At 33.4% G+C, this 27611-nt stretch overlaps 2 protein-coding genes across 31 annotated transcripts in view; one reads left to right on the top strand and one right to left on the bottom strand.

Moving 5' to 3' along the window:
- fne (ELAV like RNA binding protein found in neurons) overlaps positions 1-27611 on the bottom strand; it is a 183032-nt gene that overhangs the window by 65500 nt on the left and 89921 nt on the right. The gene's annotated exons all lie outside the window — the stretch shown is intronic.
- The window catches only part of Taf1 (TATA-box binding protein associated factor 1), a 45715-nt gene that overhangs the window by 12587 nt on the left and 5517 nt on the right, over positions 1-27611 (top strand). For 3 of the 5 annotated variants that reach the window (XM_080148858.1, XM_080148859.1, XM_080148855.1), the window contains exons 19-51: positions 908-1025; positions 1631-1703; positions 2053-2149; positions 2648-2729; positions 3861-3938; positions 4793-4922; positions 5448-5533; positions 6271-6353; positions 7043-7160; positions 7698-7903; positions 8103-8177; positions 9473-9587; positions 10056-10163; positions 10523-10663; positions 11048-11127; positions 11847-11925; positions 12577-12711; positions 13413-13474; positions 14020-14116; positions 15698-15814; positions 16426-16524; positions 17401-17536; positions 18122-18240; positions 18570-18671; positions 18938-19077; positions 19656-19790; positions 20659-20746; positions 21339-21494; positions 21874-22011; positions 23022-23170; positions 23628-23719; positions 24129-24245; positions 26303-26415. In XM_080148858.1, coding sequence (XP_080004984.1) covers positions 908-1025; positions 1631-1703; positions 2053-2149; positions 2648-2729; positions 3861-3938; positions 4793-4922; positions 5448-5533; positions 6271-6353; positions 7043-7160; positions 7698-7903; positions 8103-8177; positions 9473-9587; positions 10056-10163; positions 10523-10663; positions 11048-11127; positions 11847-11925; positions 12577-12711; positions 13413-13474; positions 14020-14116; positions 15698-15814; positions 16426-16524; positions 17401-17536; positions 18122-18240; positions 18570-18671; positions 18938-19077; positions 19656-19790; positions 20659-20746; positions 21339-21494; positions 21874-22011; positions 23022-23170; positions 23628-23719; positions 24129-24245; positions 26303-26415 — 3664 coding nt within the window. Of the gene's footprint in view, positions 1-907; positions 1026-1630; positions 1704-2052; positions 2150-2647; positions 2730-3860; positions 3939-4792; positions 4923-5447; positions 5534-6270; positions 6357-7042; positions 7161-7697; positions 7904-8102; positions 8178-9472; positions 9588-10055; positions 10164-10522; positions 10664-11047; positions 11128-11846; positions 11926-12576; positions 12712-13412; positions 13475-14019; positions 14117-15697; positions 15815-16425; positions 16525-17400; positions 17537-18121; positions 18241-18569; positions 18672-18937; positions 19078-19655; positions 19791-20658; positions 20747-21338; positions 21495-21873; positions 22012-23021; positions 23171-23627; positions 23720-24128; positions 24246-26302; positions 26416-27611 lie in introns of all 5 variants that reach the window. The other 2 variants (XM_080148857.1, XM_080148856.1) reach the window with 2 other exon arrangements.

Raw genomic sequence — 27611 nt, 5'->3', positions numbered from 1 at the left:
CTCTTGGCAGCTCCCAGCTCAGCAGCGGCCGTTACCCAGCTGCCATATGATTGAGCTGCCACTATTTTTGGTAGTATTTTTGAGCTCAGCACCCATAAAAACCTACCATTAGACACGTTACAAGCCCTATCTACTCATTCTACTCTTGGCCGCTACCAGCTGAGCTGCAGCTGTTACCCAGCTGCCATATGGATGGGCTGCCACTATTTTTGGTAGCATTTTTGAGCTCAGCAACCATAAAAACCTACCCCTAGACATGCCACATGCCCTATCAACTCTTCATACTCTTGGCAGCTCGCAGCCGTTCTCAGCCGGTTCTAGCCGTTTAGCAGCTGGTACTAGAAATTTAAAAAATGGTTATTGCTATCACTTAACATGAATTAAACCAAAAATCAGTTTTTAAAAGTTTATTCCTACGTAATTAATGATGAATTTGCCCTGAAAATAGGCAAAAAAACGGCTAAACGGCTGAGCCGCCAGCTGCCAGCCGTTACTTTTCCAACTTTTTGTTCGATTTAGGGAAAATAGACCTACCAAGGATTACTCATGCAAAATTTCAGATCGAAATTCGAATTCTAAGTGCCATTTATACATTGATTACGAGATGGTTGCATTAAAAACCCCCCCCCTTTTAAAAGTAACTTTGGCCTTATAGTTGCTTAAATCCGAAGTTAGCACAATTTTGGTCAAAGGGTTCTCGAGTAACCCCCCCCCCCCCCCCCCATGCCCAAACCATTCTTATTCACATCCTTCTTATACTTTTGATTTAAGATCTTTCCAAAATCCAGAGTTGTAAATTGTAAACTTTACTTAAATAGGTACCATCTATTTAAATACCCTTTTTTCCAAGAACTTACCCTATTAGTAAAAGTACCTAGGTAATAAACTGAAATTATTTTTAATTAAGAAAAATCAAGATTATCCAGAAACACGTGAAGAAATCTAAGTTATTGTTGAACAAGCATGGTCTTATTTCCGTAGTTGAAGAGGAGGCACCACCTCCCCCACCTAAAAATGACGACAGGAATGGGGTTCATTTAAAACTGCCATAAAATCTACCAAAAGAATTAATACCCAAATTAATAGGAGCCTATTAAATATTTATAAAGTAGTAAGGTTTTTTATCTACAGCTTAAGATTTCATTAGCTACTGAAACGACTGAATCCTCTTTTCTTGATAAGCTTCACATTGGTCCTGTCGTGGTTTTAGGCTATTTTTCTGCCTCCACATCAAATACAGAGCACGTAGTTGCTAGGGGCTTAGCCACAATTATAATAAATATTTCATTAGATATTCTGATTCAAGTACTTGTTGCTTCACCAAAAGCCTCTAGGTTAAGACGGAAGAGGTCAGGGAAATAGTTTAAACCACTAAAGCTTCCATGAAAAGAACAACCAAATAAGGGAAGCATATTCCGATATCTTTAGCTTGAGAAAAAAAACCTTACTATCTTATATTATAGGATATAGTTTTGTTTGTTTATATATTACTTTAAGCCAACAAAGCACAATGATTTTTGTTTTGAATGGCGGGTCATTTTTCTTTCAAATTAAAATAATTTATGGATATTATATTTGAAAAGAACTTTGATACTTTGGCATTTTTTAATGACTTGATTGCAACACCAGGGATCCATTCTATATTGGTAATGATGAGTTCTATGAGGCTAAAGAAGCTCCTTCCTTGATTAAAGTTGCTACTGGTGAGTTTCAGATACAACTCTTATTTGTTTTATCGCTTTACACAAAACAATCGACTAAACCCAATTTATTTTGGGATGGGGGTTATTTAATGATAGGGGCGATTTTTTTTTTTGGACGGGGGGTTCCCTCCCAAAAAATATTTATAGACCTTCCAAGAACCTAAGAGAAGCTGCATAGTAAAGAAGAATCAGGTCAGTGGTTAGCGAGATCCTTGGGTACAGACAGACTCACATACATCCTATTACTTTTATGCAAGGATATGTAAAGGATTAACTGATATGTTCATATTGTTTAAAAAATCAAAATCTTCGTATTTCATGAAAAAACAAAATTTAAAAAAATGTTTAGCTGGAACATTGCTACAGCATGCGACGCCATCTGTTCAATTGACTGCACCGTTCATACCAACATTCATGGGTCCAATCAAGTTAAGACAATTCCACAGGTAAAGAAATTGTTGTATTTTTGCGAAGCTATTCTGTAATACACATTGTCCATCTGCCCGTCCGTTAGTCTGCCAAGCCCTAACGATATAGTAACGGGGGAAGTGTGATTTCTCAGCTGATATTCAAGATAGACAGCTGAAATTCGTAATAAAGATTACTATGAAATAGGTGCATCTGTCTGTCTGTCGCTCATGCTTTAAAAGACAAAAATACTTATTTTTATTAAGATTTCGTTATTTTCTTTAATGTTTCTTTTCTTTATATCAACACAATATCTGCTCTATAACTTACTTTGTCCATTTGTCCATCTTTAGTTTTTTATTATGCTTTTTAATTCCTTGTTTTTATTTTGGACGGTTTAATTTATTTTCATAACACATATTTAAAAATTACATGATATCCATATTTAAGTAGGTAGGTATCTAATTACGTTTTTTCCAAAAAGTATTTTGTGGTCCCTAAGTTATATGAAGGAAATTAACAATTTAAATTTTTAGATGGCCACTAAAGAGATATTCTCATGGTGCTTTGAGTAATTATCATGCCTTCCATGGAGTACAGAGCCTCTATAAACATCAGGGATTTAACATTATATTTGAATAATTTTATTTAAACCAGTGCAGTGGCTACGGCCCCTAGATGCCTCTAGGGGTACTTGAGGGGAGGGGAGTTGAACTCTCGAAGTATCAATTGTAGTTTTTAAAAGAAAAAGTTTTAAATATTTGTCTTTGGAGGACCTGCGTCATTTTATTTTAGGACGGGTGGTGGTACCCTCCCTCAAAATAGTTACAAACCTGCTTAGGAATTATGAGAAGCTACCCTGTAAAGGAGAACCATATTGGTTCAGTGGTTGGCAAGATCCTTCGGTAAACACACGGACAGACAAACAGACAGAGATCCTGTTACTTTATTATAAGGAATGTATATGAAGATATTTGCTTTGACTTACTACCAACCAAATCTAATTTTTGATGGGTGGTGTAATGTGTAGGTATTTTTTAAATAGATAATTTTTTTTTCGTTTTTGAAAAGGTATTTTTTAATACTACATAGAAAGGTAGGTACCTACTAATAAAAAAAAATATTTTTTTAGAACAAACCAAAATATACTTGTAATCTATAATACAAAGTAGAACGATGTCTGTCTGAATGTCTTTCTGTTTGTAGCGAAGGATCTCGCTAACCGCTGTACCAATCGGGTTCTCCTTTACAGGGTAGCTTCTCATAGGTCCCGGGAAGGTTTATAACTATTTTCTTAGGGGGTGGGACACCCCCAACCCCCCAAAAAGATGGAAAATACCCCCCCCCCCCAAAAAAAAAAATTTCTTTTTAAAACTAAAATTAAAATAGTGGGGTCGACTACCCCCCCCCCAAAAAAAAAAAAAAAAATTTCCCACCCCTAAATTTTTTTTAAAAATTTTTCTTTTTAATCTAAAATACGAAAAATTAGGGGCGAAACCGCTAGTATTTATATATTGAACTTGATTGTCTGCCAGTATTTCAGTTCATTAAATCTCCTAGGAAGATAACTTTTTAGAGGCATACTTTGCGTTAGTGCCCAAAGTCTTTAAAAAAAATTTTAATTAGCCAAAAAAAAGGTTGATTTAGTTATAGCAACACAATTCTACCAAACCTTAAACATTTTTTTGTTCCATAGTTTCATCATTATATCCCTGATCATTTAAAATATAATGTGTAACTTTGCCATAGCGCAAAATGGAAAAATGGCGGAACGCAGAAAGAGAAGATGCGGGAGGCGGTGATATTTTCCTTATGAGAGAAGCCAAGGTTATTTATATATAATTGTAGGAGAGCCTCCATAGTAAGGTAGATAGAATTAGGGTTGTAGGTGGAATTAGGAATTTAGGATATGTATTACAATAGTTCCCAAAGGTTGTTAATAATGTTTCTTATTCGTTGGCTTTGCAACTTTGGAGACTTTATTTGAGTTTTGATTTGTTACCTAGGTAGTTCATTAAATTGAGTACCCAACGTTTCTATCCCTTATTGTAACCTACTAAATGGATAATTTTGTGTGTCTTCATAGAATGTTAACATTAAGAGAGGGGTAGGTTTCTGGTAAAATCCGCAAAGGTTATGTGTTGTAAGTAAAAAACATTAGTAGAACGATAAAAAATTTATGTTAACTTTTTAAAAAATTTTTCGTCTATAGTCCTTTTCAATAAGAAATACACATATTTAGTGAATATTATCGTTCTACTACTATTTTTAAGCCTTACAACACACACTTTTACGGATTCTACCAGAAACCTACCCATCTCTTTATCGGCCATTGTCTTATCCCTTTAGATCTCTAAGATAGAAAAATAAACATTGAAATGATCTGACAACCATTCATTCAGTTGTTGTGTGGTAGTTGAACGACATATTTTGTTTTTAAAATATATTGAATTATTAGAAACTGTCATTTTACTATGATCTGAAAGCTAGGAATTTGAGTGATTAAGAAAAATTGAGAAGGCGGGTTTATCTGAAAAAAAAAAACAGTTTTTAAAGGTAGTTTCATAACTTTTATGGAGGTTAAAAAAAACAAAAAAATACCAATTTAAGACCAACATGACATATTCCTTTCAAGGTTTCAAGGTAATTAACACTCTGTTAACGGCGGCTGTTTTGTGCAGGATGTTTCTGGCAAAGACGGTGAAATAATCCTGATGGAATACATAGAAGAATTTCCCCCATTGATGGGGTTTGCTGGCATGAGCTCTAAACTCAAGAATTATTATAAGAAGAATAAGGAAAGTGAGAAAGGTATGTTTTGATAGTTAGAGTAGCAGAGCTACTCTACAACCCAAGTTTTCTCGTTAATAATCAATTTTAATTATGAAACATTTTTGAAAACGTAATTTTCTTTTCTAATATTTTCGATTTGTTTTGTTTACCCCTTAACTTTTTTTTTAATGAATTAGATTACCCCCCTCAAACCTTTGAAACCCTTCATTTTACCCCCTTCAAAAAAAAGCTTAAACGTCCTTGAAGGAAGGTATGATTATGCATTTATAAATAATATATCTATCGAATTTTTTTCCCTAAAAATAAGCATGATCGACACTTAGGGATGATGTAATACTTTTATGTTACATTTTAGATATAATCATAAGATTATTGTAGGGTGATGTTAAAGTATCAATTTTAGACAATTTAGACAGAACAAATTAAAATTTTAAAATTTAGATAAGTACAGCAGTAGGCAAATTCAACTTATTAATAAATATTGAAAGTTTACAAAGTGCAGAATAATCCATAAAACTTTGTATAAGATAAAATATAAATTAGGACCTGGAGAATTGAAATATGGAACTCTACAGATAGCCCACACCTCTCCGTTCCTCGGCACTATGGCGCCTGGACAAATGATACAGGTTAGAATTTAGCATTATAATTTTAAACCAGTAAAGCTTATCTATTAGAAGTTTTTTTAAAAGTTTGTTCGTTCGGCGCGGCTGTAACTTTAAGTAAATCACACTTAATGATATCCTGTCGACGTGGTTTTATAACAAAATTGTTAAAAGACTGATTTTTTTTTATTAATCACTTTCTAACCAATAATGTGGTCGAATTGTTCCTGTACTACTGTGTTACTATTGGTTCAATTAAAAGATTGTTTATTAATTGTTTGATTGTTCTCTTAACAAGAATGATGACATCCACAAAAGCGAAGCTCTAAAAACGAGCATTATTTCTTTTATTGAGTGTCAGAACTGAATAAGCAGAATATAAACAATATTGTAAGTAAATTTGTTGCAAAATTGCTTAAATAATAACACTGTTTAAGGACATACTTACATTTATAAAGTTTGATTATAGAGATGCTTCGCTTATAACATCGTTCCTTGTTGTAATAGGAATCAGTATTAAAAAAATCATATGGATAGAATAATTATGTCACATAAAAAATTAATGTCAAGAAGGTTAAAAATCAACATGTTTCAAATGGACGTACGGATATTCTGGTAACGATTACAGAGTTGATACGCTTTCTAAATCGTACCTAACTACTACAGGAATTACTATGCCAAGTTTGAAATCGATAGGACAATTAACATACCTAATTTAACAAAAAAAGCTTTGCTTTTAAAAATATTACCTACTATTTCAGGCCATAGAGAACAAGATGTATAGATCTCCAATCTACGAACACAAATTTCCCAAAACAGACTTTCTTATCATTAGAACTAGGAATGATATTTTATAAATTAAACTTTGAAGAAAAACTTTTATGCCTCCAATTTTTACATGAGGCGCAAGTTATAATAAGATTGGTGCTTATCAGTAAAGGGTTATCTGTTTCTAAGCACAATAGGTCTTATATAGGTACAATATCTTTTCTCGTATTTATTCGAATCCGGTGGATAAGAACCGGATCTCATCCATACGATAAAACTATGTCTAGCATCGTATTATATCCAGCTTTCTACGAATATAAAAATGTACAATCATAAGATTAACCTCGGGGCTAAAAAAACTGGTTTTAATCGTATAATTGTACATTCTATATCCGCGGAAAGCTGTTTATAATACGATGCGAGAAATAACTATTTCCTACCTAATTTTTTTTTCGTTAAAGAAATTTTGTTTTTAACATCTGAAAAAGAGGGGATATTAGGCTGTTACATTGGCAACTCAGGTTTTATTAGTACTTTATCTTAATCATTAGCTCAGAAAGTTCGGGTACTTTTACTTAATTTGGATTGGTTCAGTAATTCAAAAATAGTCCCGAGTGTCTAAACTTTTTAACATATAGTTTAAATCTACAGAAGGGTAATCTTGTTGATTACCATATGGTATTTATATCAATTTCTCTTATATTGTCTTATTCCTTATGATCCCTGTTAATTATATGATATGTAATAATTTCATTGAAACAGGAACGAGTTTAGTATAAGGGAGGTGAACGCTTTCTTTATAGCCGGACAGGAATGTCCTCTGTATGAAGTGCCGGGCCCAAACTCAAAGAGGGCCAATAATTTTATCAGAGACTTCTTGCAGGTAAGGAAGTTCGTTTAGGACTCGGCGGCCGCGTGTCAACAGCCTGTAAGCCTTAGAGAATTTTTTTTTTTTACAATTTTAAAAATCAGCTTGAAGTTTAAACTGACCAAACTGACAATGCCTCTTTTTAAAATAAAATGGAACGAATCCAAGCGTGTTTCAATTTGAGACATAGACGCGGCTGCCGAGCCCTAATTTCTTTTCTCTACGGGTATAGCAACTCTATAACCTTCAGTGCCTTATGTACAAATAATTTGAATATTTTTAGCGACAAAACATTTGTGACTCCTTTATCAATGAAGAATGGGGGCCCGGGGGGGGGAGGCGTACCCCAAGATTTTTAACTGGGTTCTTATATCAAATCTTGATTGGTTGGTTCAATATTAATTGTTTCTAATTTTTTTAACCAATCATTTTAATCTACAGAAGAGGTACTTTGTTTTGTCATCATTGAGGATGCATGTTAATTTTGTACTTTGTCTTATCCCTTAAGATCCCTGATTGTTATAAAACAAATAAGCAATTCAATAATTTTAGGTCTTCATTTTCCGCTTGTTTTGGCGCAGTCGCGACAACCCCAAGAGAATAAAAATGGACGACATCAAAAAGGCTTTTCCATCGCACAGTGAATCCTCCATAAGAAAACGTCTGAAGCCATGCGCCGAATTCCGGCGTACCGGGCCGGACAGTAACTGGTGGGTTATGAAGTCTGGCTTCCGGTTGCCTACCGAAGAAGAAATAAGGAATATTTTTGTTCTTGAAAATCTGTTTATTTAATACAACAATAATGTTTTGTTACCAAACCCCAAGATCCCCAAATGCTTTTGTTTCTCTTTTGGCAAGATTTTATCTATTAGGGGGTTGAAAAAGGTCAATATTGTGTGTCATTAGTTATTACCTAAACTAGAAAAAATTTATATGAACAAACATTGATAAAAACAGAGAGATGGTGGACCCAGAGTCTTGTTGTGCCTTCTACAGTATGATAGCAGCTGAACAGAGATTAAAGGATGCTGGGTAAGTATTTCTACAGTATGTTAACAGCTGAACAGAGATTAAAGGATGCTGGGTAAGTATTTCTACAGTATGATAGCAGGTAAACTGAGATTAAAGGATGCTGGGTAAGTATTTCTACAGTATGTTAACAGCTGAACAGAGATTAAAGGATGCTGGGTAAGTATTTCTACAGTATGTTAACAGCTGAACAGAGATTAAAGGATGCTGGGTAAGTATTTCTACAGTATAATAGCAGCTGAACATAAATTAAAGGATGCTGGGTAAGTAATAAGTATTTCTTATAGCTTAACAAAGATTCCTACAGTATGATAAAATCTTTTACATTTCTCTATTTCTTAACTGGTCTTTTGGAAAAAGGCAGCAAGTGAAAATTTCCTTAAAAATTTCCAGGATCATACTATACATGTGATCTTAAATTGCCAATACCGATAGCTTTTATTTTATATTGTGTTTTAGTGTTTGTTATTTAATTAAAAGAATGCCGTTTTTTCTGTAAGGGAGGGTTTTTAATGTAACCATCTCGTAATCAATGTGTAAATGGCACTTAGAATTCGAATTTTGATCTGAAATTTTGCATGAGTAATCGAACAAAAAGTTGGAAAAGTAACGGCTAACAGCTGGCGGATTAGTCGTTTAGCCAAAAAATGGCAAATGCACCACGAAACCTATCTCTACATTATACTATTTGCCGCTCCAAAACGTTTTCAAACGGTTCTAGCCAGTAGTTGCTGGTACTAGAAATCTAAAAAATGGTTTTTGGTATCATTTCACATGATTTAAAGAAAAATATGTTTTAAAAAGTTAGTTGATTACTAGGTATGTACCTAATTTACTTTTCGTTACCAGTCGTTACTTTTCCAACTTTTTGTTCGATTTAGGGAAAATAGACCTACCAAGGATTACTCATGCAAAATTTCAGATCTATATTCGAAAGTGCCATTTACACATTGACTACGAGATGGTTGCTTTACCCCCCCCCCCCCTTTCCCCCCTTATATGGGGATTGTTCCTCTACAAATATAGTTATTTATCGCATGGTGTTATATACAGCTTTCCGCGGATATTAAGTTGAAAAATTATAGGATTAAAACCAGTTTTAGTAACCCCGAGGGGCCGAAGGCCCGGTCTAACAAAACTCTTAGTAATTTTATGATTTTTATTTTAATATTTGTGGTAAATGAATTTTTTAGTATGGCTGAGAAAGAACCGGTCCTAATCATGAGGATATTTATCGGATTCGAAGCCATACTGGAAAGAACCTTGAAAAGCGTTAGTTTTGACGTTGTCTTATTTAGCTATGGAGACAAATTCATCCTTGCACAAGAGGATGAGGACAATGACAATATGGATCTGAAAATGGATGATGAGATTAAGTGTGCCCCTTGGAACACAACCAGAGCTTATGTACAGGTAACACATTATTTTTTGGAATTTGGAATCTGTTTAGGACTGTTGTGTGCACAGGGTTTTGCCTGGGAGGTGCAGAAAGTATTGACTCCCCCTTATACCCAAAATCAGCGGGAGTGGGGGTTGAAATTTATGTAAGTGTAATACAGACAACAAGAGATGTGTTATTACGTTATCTTCCTTCATAACCATTATTCTCAAAAGCTTTGTTTAAAAGAAAAACCGGAATTATTATTATCATTATGCTTAGTATCACGGCTAATTTCTTTACTTAACTTTTTAAAAGTTTTAAGAGACTCTCATAAGTACATTTGTTATTCTACCTTTTTTTGTATTGTATTTTTTTTGCGTTGAAAACTCCGTCCTCTAAAGTTATCACTTTGATTAAGCTCAAATGACGAAAATTTCTCAGGTAGCATTTTACCTTTATGCTAATATACAAATGGATGAATTTAAACTTAATTTGTTTAGGCCATGAAAGGAAAGTGCTTGCTGCAGCTGACAGGTCCTGCAGATCCAACTGGTAATGCTAAAGAAGGTTTCTCATATGTCAAGATTCCAAACAAACCAACAAATAAGGTATAACATAGAAAAGATTGGAGTATATAATATATAAATACAAAGATATAACTAAACAGAGAGGGAGGGGACATTGGACTGTAAATAATACTGATACCCATAGTTTTATAAACCCGTCTCATTCATTAATTTAAAAAAAACTTTTGGTAAGTATTATTATCGAATATTGTATACCTATTGTTTAAACTAGCAGTTTCTAATCATTTTAACCAATAATTTTAGTCTACAGATGAGGTTATTTTGTTGATCATAATTTGGGATGTACACATCAATTTGTCGTTCTTTGTATTATTTCTTAAGATCTGTGATAAGTAGATTTGAAGTCAGGTTCTACAACAATTTAAACATACACACTTCAGGAAGAGCAAGAGGCGCAGCCGAAGCGTACTGTGACAGGAACAGACGCTGACTTGAGGAAACTGCCGTTGAAGGACGCAAAGGCAATCCTGAGGAAACATGGAGTTCCAGAGCATGAAATTAAGAAGCTGTCTCGTTGGGAGGTAAATTTTATCTGAATAATTTTTTTGTAAACTCTAAAAACTATCAAAGGTAGGTAGTTTGTACTTACCTACATAATTTTTCTTTTCATAAATCATATAAAAGTTAACTAATGTAATAAATGCACTATTTCAAAACTAAATAAGCATTTTGGGGAAGGGTTGATTTTCTAGGAGCCCTTTCTGTTACGAATATTGTACTAGCCTTTACCCAAAAAGAAAGTTGCTCTGGGACAAAGTAAAAATTTTGTGAAATGGAGGATCTAATTGGTCCAGTAGCTTTCTTGGTATAACAAGCAGACATAATTTTTACCTCCTTATCAAAATATACCTAATTTATACATTTTATGCTCTTTTTTTCTATATATTAAAATAAGTTTAATTCAGGTAATTGATGTGGTACGAACCCTAAGTACAGAGAAGGTGAAGGCAGGAGAAGAGGGGGCAGATTCTTTCAAGTTTTCAAGGTAAAACAAAACATAATATTTACCCTTAACTGTAAATGGAATTTTTAAAGCACTGGCGAATGGTAAGGGTTTGTAGTGTAAAGCTTTTCATCAACATCCTCATTAAAATTCAAATTTGGGCTTGCCTTACCCTTTTTCAACCCCCCTCCCCTTCAAGTGAATCGCTAAGAGTGTGCACGTCAATGATTTAAAGCTTTAATAATAAGCAAACTGAAGTACTAAGATGTTACGAAGGGGCGCCGTGGCTCAGTAGTAATACACTGAATTACGGTGGTGAGAGTTCGAGTTCAATTCTCCGTGTGTTGACTCGAATTTCTCATTCGCAATAATAATCACACAACTTCTCCTGGTTGTGTTAGAAGAAGATTATTGAGTAAGTTTGGATACTCAATAGTCAAGTACATAATATCAGTACTACCCTTATCCCAAGCTCCTCTGCGGAGGCGTCATTTATTACGGTGACTTAATTTGGGACACATGCCATACTCGGCGAGGGTGAGGTAATAATGAGTAGCTCTCATGAGACAGCGGGTCAAGTCATAACGTGGAGTTTGATAGCCCTAGTGGCTAGACAAAAGTGTCTCAGCCTACTCCCATGACTACTTAGTTACAAACCCTAAGAAACTCTGGCTAATCAATCAATCAAACTAAGATGTTACAAAAAGGATGTAATATTGTAAGGAGGACTTTGTCTAATTAAATTTGTACTTTGTACTCAGAGGAAACCGCTACAGTATTGCTGAACACCAGGAGAGGTACAGGGAGGACTGTCAGAGAATATTTGAAGTACAGAACAAGGTATAATTATTACAGGGGTTTTATATCCTGAATCTGCATGGGATCCTATGCTGAAAGAGAGGAGAGGGAGGAATTTGTGGGAGGGGATGAAAGAAAGAAGAAAATAAACAGTCCTGAAAAATTTTTTTCTCTCACTATTTTCCCCTACTTTGGGTGGAAAAAACAAGAAAAATATTTGGGAGAGAGGAAAATGAATAAAATAAAGAGCACTGAAAACAGTTTTCCATTCCCTCCCCCCCCCCCGCATCCTATATAAAAATGAAGATCCTAAATAAGACAGTTGGACTAACAAACAATAAAATAAAACTTAATTTCAGCAAAATTTGTTTGAAGTTTGACGGAAATGCTTATATAAATAATGCCCTACAAAAACGTATTTAAATTTAATGTCTTGAATATGGAATTGCTTGTTGAGGTTAAGGTTGTTGTCAACTAAGCTCTGGAGGGTACTTTATGTGATAGCGCCTTATCTTAACGGCATACATGCAGTACTGATCTCATCCTTTTTATGGGGTGAAACTTCCTTTTATACAGTGGTCCTTCATAAGGAGGACAAAATTTGGGTTTCCCTTGGGTTGCCCTGCATAAGGAGGACAACAGCTGGGCTTCACTTGGGTTGCAAAAACCCAACTAATGCATGTAACTCTTTAGGTGCTTGCCTCTGATGAGGTACTCTCCTCCGATGATGGAGAAACCAGTTCTGAAGAGGAGGAGGATGAGGCTGAGATGGAGAAGATCAGCATGGATATTGAGAACATGTTGTCCAACAAGAAGACCACGAAACAGGAATGAATTAATGATTGATTGAGTTTGGTTGTAGATAAGGAACATAAAGGTTAAGACAATGGATCATAAATTGATAAATTTTGAAAATATTTTGTGCAGGAAAAAAAGAGTTTATAGCAATCTAAATTAGATACCTAATGTCTAATAAGACAAGGATGACAACATCCAGCGAAGCACTGAAACGGTAGGATAAACGGACATTAACACTTGTATAGTGTCAGAACTGAATAATTAGAATATAAATGTATAAGAGTCGAAGCAAAATTGTAAGTAAATTTGTTGAAAAACTGCTTGATACAGAATAATGTCTATGGACATACTTACATTTTTAGAACTTGATTATAGAGTTGCTTCGCTTATAATATTGTACTTTGTTGTCCCAGGGATCAGTATACCAAAAATCAGATCAATCGGATTATTAGATCACACAAAAATTTGTTGTTAAAAAAAGTAAAAAAAATCAACATGTTCAAAATGGACGTACGGACATTCCGGTAATGATTATAGAGTTGCTACGCTTTCTAAATCATACCTAACTACTACAGGAACCACCATGCAAAGTTTGAAATCAATAGGACAATTCTAACATGCCTAAATTAACTAAAAAAGCTATCCACTAAAGACGGATGGACGTACGGACGGACCGACCCTAATTATAGAAAAGCTTCGCTTTAAAAAGAATCATTTAATTCGTTGATTAGTACTTTAATGAAAGAGAAGAAATAGAAAGAAAACGACTCCAGAAATTAATGAATGAGAAAGGGTGAGTTTAGATTTTTTAACAATAATAGCACCGTGAAATAGGCTTAAGTAAGTCAGTGGTTTAAAGTGAACTAGTGATTGGGGCCCTAGTATCTAGGGGATTTTTATTCAGAGGGGTACATAAAGGGCTTAAGAATAATAACCATTTCAAGAAATAAATATAAAAACAGCCTACAATCATCCCAGAACCTAAGTAAAGCTTGCCCCCCAAAAGAACCTTACTACTTTACGTTTAGTTAATAAATGAATTAACATTATTAACAATATTGGATTAATAAGTTAAAAAATAAACTGCTTAGAAATGATATATATGAGTTTTTAGTAAAAACGGTCTTATAGGTAGGTACATAATTCATATTTTTGTTGTTGCGGATTTAATTGATTATTTACTGACTTAATGAGGGCCCTTAATTGGAATGCCTAAAAATTAGAGGGGCGACTGCAGTGTGGAAAACATGAATTCGATTGTGGTTGCCGATCACTACAAAGATAGCATTAGCAATGTTTATTGTTTACCCTTTGGCCTTTACACTCTTTTATTTATAGGCCTGATTATAAGAAAAAGAAGAAGGATGATGATTCAGAGGCTGGAAGTAATGATTCTCAAGTACTTAGGATCACAAGAACATACAAGGATGGACAGGTACGTTTTGTTTTGATAATATTAAAGTAAAACAAAAGATGGGGAAGGGGATTAAGTTGTTGTATGTAAAAGGATTTAATTATAGAAATGCTTAGCTTATAACATTGTACATTGTGGTCTTAGGAACCATTATTCTTAAAATTAAATGCAGAATAGGATAAGGGGGGGGGGGGGAGTTTTGACACATTTGCGTAAACAGTGAGTATAGGCTTTATCTTTGGACTGAGAGGATAGGTTATTAGGGATAAAATCATTCTTATATGATGAATTTCCCCCAGATTTAAGATTTTTTGGATAGGCCTCCAGGTTCCGGAGCTCCAGGCCTCCAGGTCCTCTCTGTACAGGTAAAAATTAAAAAAATAATTTTTTTTTCAAGAGTTAGAAGTCAACTTATGAAACAAAATATGCATTTTTTTCTTCAAATATGTGAATAACATTAAAAAATATGCATATTTTGTTTCATAGGTTGACTTCTAACTCTTCAAAAAAAAAATTATTTTTTTAATTTTTACCTGTACAGAGAGGACCTGGAGGCCTGGAGCTCCGGAACCTGGAGGCATATCCAAAAAATCTTAAATCTGGGGGAAATTCATCATATAAGAATGATTTTATTCCTAATAACCTATCCTCTCAGTCCAAAGATAAAGCCTATACTCACTGTTTACGCAAATGTGTCAAAACTCCCCCCCCCCCTTATATCACACAAGAAGTTGTTGTCAAGAAAGTTAAAAATCAACATGTTTTAAATTGATGTAGGGACTTTCTGGTAACGATTATAGAGTGGATGCTCCCTAAATCGTACCCAACAGTTACAGGAATAAAAATTGTAAAAAACCCAGAAAATTCATTGAATGCTGTGCTAATGTCAAACTGACAATAAGATCAAAATTGACAATTATAAAATAAATTACTGGAAAGAGTTTAAAAAATTACAAATAGTGCCAATTATTTAAAAGATTCCTATTAGTTTTAAAAACATTATTTGATTGTCCTTGGTAATTCTTTGTATTATATGTTAAAAATTAATTTTTGTCAGCTTGACATTAGCAAAGTGTTCGGTGAAAATTTTATTTTTTTTATAACAACTTTCAGGTATCATAATCTTTAACTTAAAATTTTTTTTTGTCTATGGTTCTATTCAATAAGGAATACACATACTTAGATAATATTATTGTTCAACTACTGTTTTAAACCTTAAAACTCACACCTTTACGGAATTTACACGCAACGTACTAGTCTCTTTAAGTTAAAATTTAACAGGATTAATTCTAACTAAAATTTCCTCTAAAGTAAAAGTATTTTTGTATACAGTCTTAAAAACAGACCGACTGATTTACATATCAGGGAGGGGAAGACATAGGACTCTAAATTTCACTGGTACCCAAAAGATAATAACCACGTTTTGATTATTTGATGACTTAAAAACTTTGGGTACTTTTAATTAATTGTGACTGGTTGATTCAAAATTTTTCAATCAGTTATTTTTATCTACAGAAGTGTTAATTTAGTTTATCATCATTGGAGATGAACACCAATTTATTTCTATTTTGTCTTATCCCTTAATACCACTGTCTTTTTCAGGGTGCTGTGTATACGAGAACCGAGCTTGTACGTAATCCCCTGGTCATAGATACTTACTGTAAAGTCCGCACTAAGGATGATGCCTTTATCCGTCAATACGCCACCATGGACGAACAGGTGAGTGTAATTTGTTACAAGTTGCGCTCTTAATTTCAAAATACTAACAAAATTATATCGTATCTTCATACACGTGTGATTTTTATATTTGAGTACATTAAAAGTAATTTTCAAATAAAATATTCAAGCAATTTGTTGAAATACTCACCCAAAAAGCGTTATAAATGCCATTGTCCTTATTTGAATTTTATTTATATCTAGCCACTTAGCCATTTATTTTATACGCTTTATTTTCTTATTGATTGATTGGATCTAAAGTATACATGACTTGCTATCTCATTGGAGCTTTAATTAATAACCTTAACCTCCACTAATATTTATATAAATATATAATTTGTTTATAGTCATAGTTTCTTAATGTTTGGATCTATGTAGTCATGGAGTAGGACGAGATACTTTTGTATAGCTAATAATGCCAGCTTAAGATCCAAGTTCAAACCCATTAGGACTTGACTTGCTATCAGCTCCAAATCCAATTTGTGACCTCCACCAGTATTTATAAATCTACCAATAAATCTATTTATCTGTCTGTCTGTCTATATATCTATCTATTTATCTAACTATTTATATATCTATCTATCTGTCTGTCTGTTTATCTTCCTATCAATCAGGTGAAAGAGGAAATGAAGAAGGAAAAGCGAAGAATCCAAGAACAGCTGAGAAGAATTAAGAGAAACCAGGAGAGGGAGAAACAGGTAACAAATAAACAAGTATGTATTACCTTTTTATTTTTACAAAGAAATATTTTTTTGTCTGAAAAATCTTTTAAAATAAAAATTCTTTTAAACAAGTTTATAACACATTTTGGGAATATTTTTTTCATTGTGGATCCTAATGTTCTAAGAACCAATACAAACCTTTTTGGATGTTTCTAAGTGTTCTGAAAAAACTATAGATTTTATGATAACCCTTTCATAAGAATAGACATTTTGCAAGCTGAACATTTTGTTTTGTTTTCTCTTGAAGATGCTTTTAAGTTATAAATATTTCTTTGAAATACTACACTTATTTTTAAAAGTGTAGAGGCAGATGAGCTACTTTTATAAATCAAACTGAATTTACCTAGACGGAATCGCCTTTATCCGACGAATTTTTCTTCTTTTTTTTTCTTGCAAATTTGAATAATTAAAGTGGCTTATCCGATCCATTCACTCGCTTTGATTTGGTTGTTTCTGTGGCTATTCATGTAGTAGCAGGCTGTCTGTCTATCTGTAAGAGAATATTTGATAGTTTTCAAGTATTTTTCTCTTTTTAACTTTTTGTATTTGAACCTGTTTTCATTTGAGTTTAAACAATTTTGTAGTTAAATGAAACTTTATTTAATATACCATCGGTCGTTTTAAGGGGTTTGGTATTGTCTAAGCATAAAATAGGCCCACTTAAAACACGATGTATTAATGTATATAATATCCTAACCGATTTATTTTTGTATTTCATAATGATGTTGCTAAACTAACAGGATTTCTTCCCATTTTATGGTATTTATAGGCACGTCTGTATAATAAAAAACAGGTAGGTATTTTTTTAAATTCAAAGAGGCATGATATTTTTTAATAGAAATTAAGTTTGCTGTATTTTTGTTTCAGGGCTTGACCAAGCAGCCACCCCCTAAAATAAAGAAGGAAAAAATGCGGCCAGACTTGAAGCTAAAATGCGGCGCTTGCGGACAAACAGGCCACATGAGAACTAACAAAACTTGTCCAAAATTTACAGGAGAAGAGGGTAAGTGATCAATATTTGTCTTTTATTTATTCTAAATATTTCATATATTTTTTATTATGTCACATAGGTAGGTAAGTTTGTAATAATTTTAATGAAAGAGTCATAATACTTTTGTTCTATTTTAATATTTTGGATTTCGTGCAGTTCACGGTAAAATGTTCCCAGTGACGATTATCTCCAAAAAATCTAGGGACTTTAAAGGCTGCTAACGGTCAGACGGTGGAATGTATTATGTTCGCACAAAATTTTATCTGACAAAATAAGGCCTACAAAAAATCTAGAATAGTCAATACACAATAACACACAGTTATCTCGCAGTTCACATAAATGCGCGAGAAAAAGACTTATTTTACGCGTTTTTTCTTTTATTAAGCTTCCGCATCATTGGATCTTGACTTTTCTAGATTATTTGTAAGTCTTCTTAAGCCGCTTAACACAATCTGCGGGCATGACATGTACGTTCAGCCGTTTGGCAGCTAGCACCCTTTATTAAAGTTTATTGATTTTTTGAGATAATCGTTACCAGGAACATTTTACCCTGAACTACACTAGATCCGCTTTGTTGTACGTTCCTACGCATTACAGGTGACTTTGACGAGCCGATTGACCGGAAGCCCATCATTGACGAGAACACTATGATGGCCTCCATGGACAGCAACGACTTGATCACGAGTGAGGGAACAAAGATCAAGATTAGTGAGAAGGCGCGAGGATAATCCATTATTTTTGTTTGATTAAATTATATTACCTATTTGATTTAAATTTTACACATTTGAAAGGAATGGATTAATTTCGGCTATTTCAACGACCTTAATGTATAAAACAATGGACGATAATATTAAAATTAAAATGCCACTTGTAAATTTAATTTATTGGTTAAAAAGTTTGAACATTGAAGGATTGTAAAAACCCAACCATAATATATTAAAAGTTTTTCGACAACAAATCTGAGATCGTGTTTATATACAGTTCACTGACCCTTCGTTCCACGATTAATGATTTTTTTTTTAATAATGGATTATTTGTTGCAAAGGCCTTAAAATTAGCTGAAGAACAACGGCGTAGAGATTCTATGCATCTACAATCTACTCCATCTAGTAGTAGAGATAGACAAAGTGCTAAAGAGGCATTGAAGGTAGTCGGTAGATACTAGATAGATAGATAGATAGATCCCAGCTAGTTAGATAGAAAGATAATAATAGTTAATAATACATCTACAATCTACTCCATCTAGTATAAGATATAGACATAGTGGGTCAGCTTGTAATGTAACATTCAATACACTCAGCTGTGCGCAAAGCTTACCAATCTAAGATTGGCCAAAGGATTCTTACTTTCAGTCTCCGTGAGCATCTGAATTCTAACTTCAAAGAATCCGGACTACAAACATTAATATTGTAGGACAAGAAACGTAAGCGTGCAGGCACAGGCAAGCATTGTGACTATCTGGATCCAAGGGAATATCCCACCAGCAAGAGGGCCCGTACGGATCCAGTTATTTCATTCTCCACTCATCTTGAAGAGATTATGACTCAAATAAGGTAATAGATATTAAAAGATGAGATCCCCATTTCCTTTTTTTGGTCAATAGGATAACGTACCTATGCATTCTGTTTTGGGCAGTTATTTTTTTATTTCATCCATGTACCATGTCAGCTATAAATAGGTGAATTTTATAAGATGAATTCTAACATTTTTATATGAACCAGTGACTATGACCCTTGCCTATAGGGTAAGATAGTTAGACCTGCCTAGAACTTATTAAAAATATTTAGAACCCAATTGATTTAGTCCCTAGCGAGATCTCGAAGGACAGACAAGAAAACCTTTTGCTTTTATATTATACCTACATATTTTAAAATGAAAAAATGAGAAGAATTATTTTATTTGCATTGAGGGTTATTTTTTCCAAAGGTGTTTTCTCTTGGGTGGGTGGAGATAAAGAGTATAATTCTTTACTGGACCTATAAAAGGAAAACTATGTCAGACCTGTGGTTTTCTAGATCCTATGGTATAGTACAAACATACAGAAAGACCAATATCCCGTTACTTTCGTGTAAGAAAAGTATTTGTAACCTCAACCCACCTTAAACACGATCAAAATATTAATTTTGTTAAGATCTATGCCAGAAGCGTCTGCTTTCCTGCACCCAGTATCAGCCAAATCTGTTCCAGATTATTATGAAAAGATTAAGATACCCATGGATATTCAGACAATCAGAGAGAAGATACACCAACAAAAATATCATACAAGGTAAGGGGAAGGGAAGTTCTGACACATTTGGGTAAACCTGGAATATAGGCTTTATCTTTAGACTGAGAGGATAGGTTATTAGAGATAAAATCATTCTTATATGATGAATTTTCCCAAGTTTTAAGATTTTTTGGATAGGCCTCCAGGTTCCGGAGTTCCAGGCCTCCAGGTGGTCTCTGTACAGGTAAAAATGAAGAGTTAGAGGTCAACTTATAAAACAAAATATGCATCTTTTTGAATGTCATTCACATATTAGAAAAAAACATGCATATTTTGTTTCATAAGCTGACCTCTAACTCTTCAAAAAAAATTTTTTTTCATTTTTACCTGTACTGAGACCAGCTTATGAAACAAAATATGCATGTTTTTTTTCTTCTAATATGTGAATAATAATATCTATTAATAAGGACACTATTAAAGATGATTTAGCAAGCTGGGAAAAAAAAACTCAAAAAACCTGTAATTTGATATATGACAACACAAAATATGAAAAAATCTACTTAACCCCTGCGAGCCACCCACCTAGCCCGCTGTGGTCGGTCCCCCACTTGTTGAATCATCTTAAATAATGTCCATGTGAAAAGACACAGCGTGTTCAAGGAAAAAAACAAGAAAAAACAATCAAAGCTAAGTTTCTACATCAAAATAGACCAAAAAAGGCCCAAAGCGACATTTCATACCTAAACTAACCTAAAAATATTTTTTTTTTAAATTTTTACATTTAGATGTAGTGCCTATAGGACTAGACTTATGTACCAAGTTTCAAGAATCTAGGTCAATATTTAGACCTAGAGGCTAGGGGCGAAGCCGCTAGTATGTAATAACTTAATAATAAAATTACCATAACAACCCCATTCTTTTTATTTAGGGAAGAATTCTTGGCTGATATACATCAGATCCACGAGAATGCTGTTATTTACAACGGAGATCCGTCCATCTTCTGCACAGCTTCAAAGGTAGGTTTGGCGCGCTTTCACACAAAGAACCCTCTTGAGCACTGATACCCCCCTTCCTTCCAGGGAGGGAGGAGACATTGGGCTGTATAATACACTTGTACCCACTGTCGTATGATAACGTTTTCTTATCTGTTGGCTTAACAACCTTGGTGACTTTTATTAAATTTTGATTAGTTGGTTCATTTAGTTGAGTGTTCAAACGTTTCAACCACTAAATGTATTTACAGAAGTGGTAATTTTGTGTATCATCATTGGGGATGTAAATTAATATATCGGTCATTGACTTTTCCTTTTAGATCCCTTCTTTCCTTCCCACCTCCTTTTTAAATAAATTGAAAATAAGGGGGCTGGGTTACATTATTACGGTTTTCTATCATTTGCCATTTTTTTCTGGAATTTATTTAGTTTTTGGCAATGAGGGTGGGGAAACTTGACTGTAAATTACACTGGTACCTAAAGTTTTATCACCACGTTATCTTATTCATTGGTAACCACTTTTATTGAAATTTAATTTGTTGACTCAGAACTAGCAGTGTCCAAACTTTTTAACCAATAATTTTATCTGCATCTCCATGAATTTATATATTTGTAGACTATTCTTGAGACGGTAGTGAACAGATTCGAAGAGAAGGAGAGAGAGCTGATGAACTTGGAGAAGAAGATTAATCCCCTTCTTGACGACAATGATCTTGTTTCCCTGTCCTATATTTTCTCTGAAATTATGGAGAAGACAGTTAAGACTATGCAGGTCAGTTACATTTCTAAAGCATTGTTTTTCTTAGCTTTGGTGTTTCTGTCCATACATCACATCACTTCTTAACGGATAGCATTTATTTTTAAAAGTAACAGGATCTGTGTCTGTCTTTACCAAAGAATCTCGCTAACTGCTGAACTAATATGATTCTTCTTTAGAGTGTGGATTCTCTTAGTTCCTTGTAAGGTTTATAGCTATTTTTGGGGATGATACCATAGCTCTCTCTAGAGAAATATCCCCTAAAAAAATCCCCCCACCCCTCAAAAAAAGTGTTTTTTTTTATGATAAAAAAAGGAAGTGTAGGGTGGATAGTAAGTTTTCTTCCCCTTTTTGCCATTAGAGGCCTATTATATACTTATATATCATAATATAGGAGTCTTGGCCATTTATGAAACCAGTGAACAAGAAGGCAGTGAAGGATTACTATGAGAAGATCAAGCATCCCATGGACCTGGAGACTATGACCAACAAGGTCAAGTCAAGAAAGTATCATAGCAGTCAGGAGTTCATGGTTAGTATCATTTTATAAAAACTGATAAAATTGGCCCGGGGCCAATAAAACGGTAACATTTGTAATAGGTACCTAGTGCACTTTGTTAATCAACATACGTGAAAACGGTAGCTGTTATACACATCTCAGTATCTGCAAATATAAACAAACTAAAATCTAAGCTTTATATTTTCATATACAAGGACAACACATAGATAAACAAATTAAATGATAAAATGTTAGGTACAAGTTTAGGAATCGGGAATAGTTTTACAAAAACAAGTTGTTGTTTTTATTAGCAAGTCTACTCTAAATTCACATTGTCAGCCAGTCTGTAACGCTATAAGGGAATTATGATGTTCTCGGCTGCCAGTTAATTATTGTTTGTTTGAAGATATTTATCACATAGTTCTATCTCTTTGTCTTTTTAAAAAAATATAAAAATATTTTTAATCCAATAATTCTTTATTTAATTTAAACAAATACTCTTTAAATCACCCTGCTCTTATTACTATTTTAATTTTTTTGTGCCTCGCTACTTGTGGATGTTGTCGTCCTTGTTGAACACTTGGTTTGAATACTTTCTAATCCAAAACTCTTATTCTGCTAAATATAAATAAAGTTTATTACACTGCACCGCTAATTAAGTTATCAGATTTTGTCTTTAATCTTTTTTTATTGGCAAAGCTAATCTATAATTCGCTTTGTCTGTCCGTCCGTTTGTCCGTAACGCTATGGTAGAAAATTAACTTTCTCGGTTGCTTCTTAAGATAGACAGCTGAAGTTTTAAGTAAAGATGAGTAGGTATAGGAATCTAGTTTATTTTGCCTGTCAATCTGTCGTTCATTATCACAAGACAAAAATATTTTTTTATATTGTTTCGTGATTTTCTTTGATTTTTTGCATACTTATTCTCTCTATTTTTCCAAAAAAGATAACTAAACATCTATTGTATAACTCATTTTGAATGTTTGTCCATTCATTTTTTATTGTTTCTCTTATGCATGTTGTCATCCTTGTTTTTATTTCAGGGTGATTTTGAGTTGATTTACAACAACAGTCGTATATTCAACGGTGATGAGAATGAGTTCACAATAAAAGCCCAGAGGTTAATGTCGGCTGTCTGGGACCAGCTCAACAAGTATGCGGATCATTGTACAGCTCTGGAATCCAAGATTAGGTACTTTTTGTGATTAATTACTGTTTGACCAACCTACTATTACAACTTGCTTTAAATATGAAAGGAATATGGGCGCTGCCGCTATCACACAAAGCACTCTCTTAAGCACTAAGCATATCCCCTTCCTCCTTATTTTAAAATTTAAATATTGAAAATTAGTGGGCGGGGATAGTGTTTCGTTTGTTTGTTTATCACTTTAGGTTATGTATATTGGGTACTGGGTAGCCCCGCAGGGTTAGTGCCCCAGCAGGAATTGGGCAAAAGAAAAAGCTACTTCCATCTAAAAATAAGTAGAAGGTGAGTGTCAATGCTCAACCAGCCACTGTGTATTTTAGTTAGGGATCTTATGGGATAAGATAATAAGCGATTACACCCAATTAATGATAAACAAAATAATCCCTTCTGTAAATAAAAATTATTAGATATTGATCCATTGCATTGCTATTTTAATTTGCAGAGACACTCAACAGAGAGCGAGAGAAAGAGAGGAGATTGACTCCTTCGGAGGAGATTTCGGAGATGGAGAGGGTAGACAGAGAAAGAAATCAGGTATAGATAGATAGAAGATAGCCAGTAGATAGACAGATAAAGTAAATTTCTTTCTATGAGACGTATATTAAAGTTTGCACAACAGCCCCTCCCCCATCTTTCATTATCTTCAAGTTCTAGTTTTTCATTGAACATTTTATCGCCTCCTAAAATGTAAAGCCTGGACTTGACTGACTGACTGTCTTTGACTGAATAATGCATTTAAACATAAGAGAAAGAAATATATTTGAACTCTTGATATTGCCTATAAAGAAAGTGGATAAATTTAAAAACTTTTGGCCGAAGTATCTCGAATAACGTCATAATAGAGTAATGGATTATCCTAATATGACGTCATTCGGGATATTTTTAAATTCATCCCCTTTTCATAGGCACTATGAAGAGCTTCAAAATACAATATATTTTACAGGTTTGAGTGAAGACTTGGACGTGACGTCAGATGAGGACAACAGCAGTTGGCAGCAGGACCAACCACAGGATCCAAACTTCAACATCAATATTCTTCCACAAAATACGGGAGCTACAGGTTAGAGATTTGAAGAAAAAAGTGTGGCTTCGAAACAGATTAATATCCGCTGGATTTGAACCAGTTCTAAGCCACACTGAAAAATCGTGTATTGTATCATATTATATCCAGTTTACTATGATTATAAAAATGTACCTACAATCATAATATTAAAACCAGTTTTGTACATTTTGAATCCGCGGAAAGCTATTTATAATACGATGCGATAAATAACTATTTTCGTCTTCGTATGGTTAAACTTTGTTGTGTATGAATGGATATAGAAAACGTGGATATTGTGACAGATTCTCGCTTACCCTGATAACAAGACACCCAACGCCAACCCTTGTGACTTTACCCCATCCCCTTAATGAACTAAAATTCCTTTGTCACAAAATCTATCTAGTTATATATTTATCTATCTAGTTATATATTTATCTATCTAGTTATATATTTATCTATCTAGTTATATATTTATCTATCTAGTTATGTATTTATCTATCTAGTTATATAATTATCTATCTAGTTATATATTTATCTATCTAGTTATATATTTATCTATCTAGTTATATAATTATCTATCTAGGGTAAGGGGGGGGAAGTTTCGGTAAGGGGCTATTCTCGGTAATTTCGACCTACCTTCATTAAATGACATTTTTCTCCATGTTCCTTTCAAATGACAGAAAAAAACATATAAGCAAATTTGTTCCTTATTAAATTGCCTACAAAAAAGTATAAAATGAATTTTTTGTGAGATGAATATTAAGGGTACTTATTGGGTCTCAAAGTCGGACGAAAAAATTTTTTTTTCCAAAAATTTTTTAGTAGGTGTGTAAAGATCGACCTACACAAAAATTGGTAAGACCTAGAGCTGATCTGAAAAACTTTTTGAACTAGAAATTGCCCGCTTTTTCCAAATCCGTTGAGAGCTTTAAAATCGGGTTAATATTTTTTTCAAAAATGACCAAAGTTGGCGCCGGGGGAAAAATCGGTAATTTCAAAAGAAATTAAAATTCAACTTTTAAGGTCATGTTTTCATGTTTTCTTTTGTCAAATCTATTATTCCATATGGACTTTTTAAGAATTAGGCCTAAAAATGAATAGAACAGATAAAAAACAAAAAAAAAATTAATTTTATTTTTTGAATCAAAATTTTGCGAGGAAAAAATCAAAATTTCTGGTCCTTCGAAAAAAAAATATTTTTGACATAGGAGGAATAGTCCGATCTTTATGAATTTTTTTGTGGTTAATCCCAATCACCTATACTAATTATGATTTATTACGCTTGTTTGGTCGTTTGGCCTTTTTTCATCGATTTTTTTAAGGTTAAAATGTAGTCAAGATTTTTTGCAAAGATGACACTTTTGCTTCAAATTCAATTTTTGAGGTCAATTTTTAATCAATTTTCATGTTTTTTGGGCTAAATCTATAGTTCAATGTGAGCTTTTTTAGGATCAGGCCTAAAAAGTAATAAAATACGCTTTTATCTTATATTAATTTTAAGTTTTTAAAAAAAAAAATTTCGAAAAAAAAAATCGAAAATTCGCGTCTTTCATAAAAATTCATTTTTAACATAGAAGGAATAGTCCGATCATTATGAAACTTTTTGTGGATTATCCCTATAACCTATACTAATTATGATTATTTATGTTCGACTGGCCGTTTGGCCGTTTTTCATCGATTTTTTTTTGGTTGAAAAAAATTACCGATATTTCCCCCGGTGGTGGGGAAATATCGGTAACTTTTTTGCGGTCAATTTCGGCCAACTTCTAAAAGTCCTAGGATAATGTCCTTTTAGGACCTGATAGTCCTTTCCGTAAGCTTTCTTCTGGTCTGTGTTTCATTTGAAAATATTAATATTTACCCCATTTTTTTTCAAAAAAACCGAAAAAAAACCGAAATTTCCCCCCCCTTACCCTAGTTATATAATTATCTATCTAGTTATATATTTATCTATCTATCTAGTTATGTATTTATCTATCTAGTTATATATTTATCTATCTAGTTATATATTTATCTATCTATCTAGTTATGTATATATCTTTCTATCTAGTTATATATCTATCTATCTATTATAGGTTTCCCAGGTGGAATTATAATCAAGCCTGACCCAGGCAACTTGCCAGATACAATGCCTGTTAAATCAGAACCTGTCGACATGACTGATTATTTCCATAATCAACAACTAGAGGTAATTTTGCAAGCATTAGACTTTCTATCTAAATAATAGTTTCTGTATTTCTGTCTGCATATATGTCTCAATTTTTATGCTTAAAGGGACTATGTACGAACGAAAGCAAGGGGGGGAGCACATCTGACACTTTTGCGTAAACAGGGATTATAGGCTTTGTCTTAATAGTTATAGGATAGGTTATTTGGGGAAAAAGTTTAGTTTTTGGGTGTATTTTCCTTATATTTAAAAAAAATTTTGATAGGTCTCCAGGTTCAGGTGCTGCAGGCTGGAAGGTCACTTCTGGACAGGTATAAATGAAAAAAAAATTTTGTTTGAAGAGATAGAGATCAACTTATAAAACTAAATATGCATCTTTTGGGATGTTATGAGCATATATGAAGAAAAAATAAAAATCAGCCTCCAGGTTCAGGTCCTGCAGGCCTCCAGGTGAATTCTGGACAGGTAAAAACTGAAAATTTTAAATTTTATAGTTATAACAAAATTTATTTTACAAAAGTTGCTACTTCCAGGTAAATTCTGGACAGGTAAAAATTTAAAAATTTTAATTTTATAGTTAGAACAAAACTTATTTTACAAAAGTTGCTACTTTATGGATGGTATGAACTAATTTGAAGAAAAATTTGAAATCAGGCTCCAGGTACAGGTACTGCAGGCCTCCAGGTGGATCCTGGACAGGTAAAAACTAAAAATTTTCACTTTTAAAGTTAGAGCATAACTTATTTAACAAAAGTTGCTACTTTTTGGATAGTATTAACCAATTTGAAGAAAAATTTGAAATCGGGCTCCAGGTACAGGTACTGCAGGCCTCCAGGTAAATTCTGGACAGGTAAAAACTGAAATTTTTTACTATTGAAGTTAGAACAAAACTTATAGAACAAAAGTTGCTTCTTTAAGGATGGTATTAACATATTTGAAATCTGGCTCCAGGTTCAGGTCCTGCAGGCCTCCAGGTGGACAGGTTAATTGTCTATTTTAACAAAATTTGTTTGGTTTGTTTGTTACTTTTAAGTTAATTTTGTCAGAAAGTTTTCATATCCCTTTTTTTATACTGGAGGCCTGCAGTACCTGTACCTGGAGCCTGATTTCAAATTTTTCTTCAAATTAGTTTATACCATCCATAAAGTAGCAACTTTTGTAAAATAAGTTTTGTTCTAACTATAAAATTAAAATTTTTCAATTTTTACCTATCCAGA

Source organism: Acartia tonsa, chromosome 14, assembly GCF_053477335.1.
Source record: "Acartia tonsa isolate MP-2025a chromosome 14, ASM5347733v1, whole genome shotgun sequence".
NCBI classification, from domain to species: Eukaryota; Metazoa; Arthropoda; class Copepoda; order Calanoida; family Acartiidae; genus Acartia; species Acartia tonsa.
This window is presented reverse-complemented; position numbering and strand designations above follow the sequence as displayed.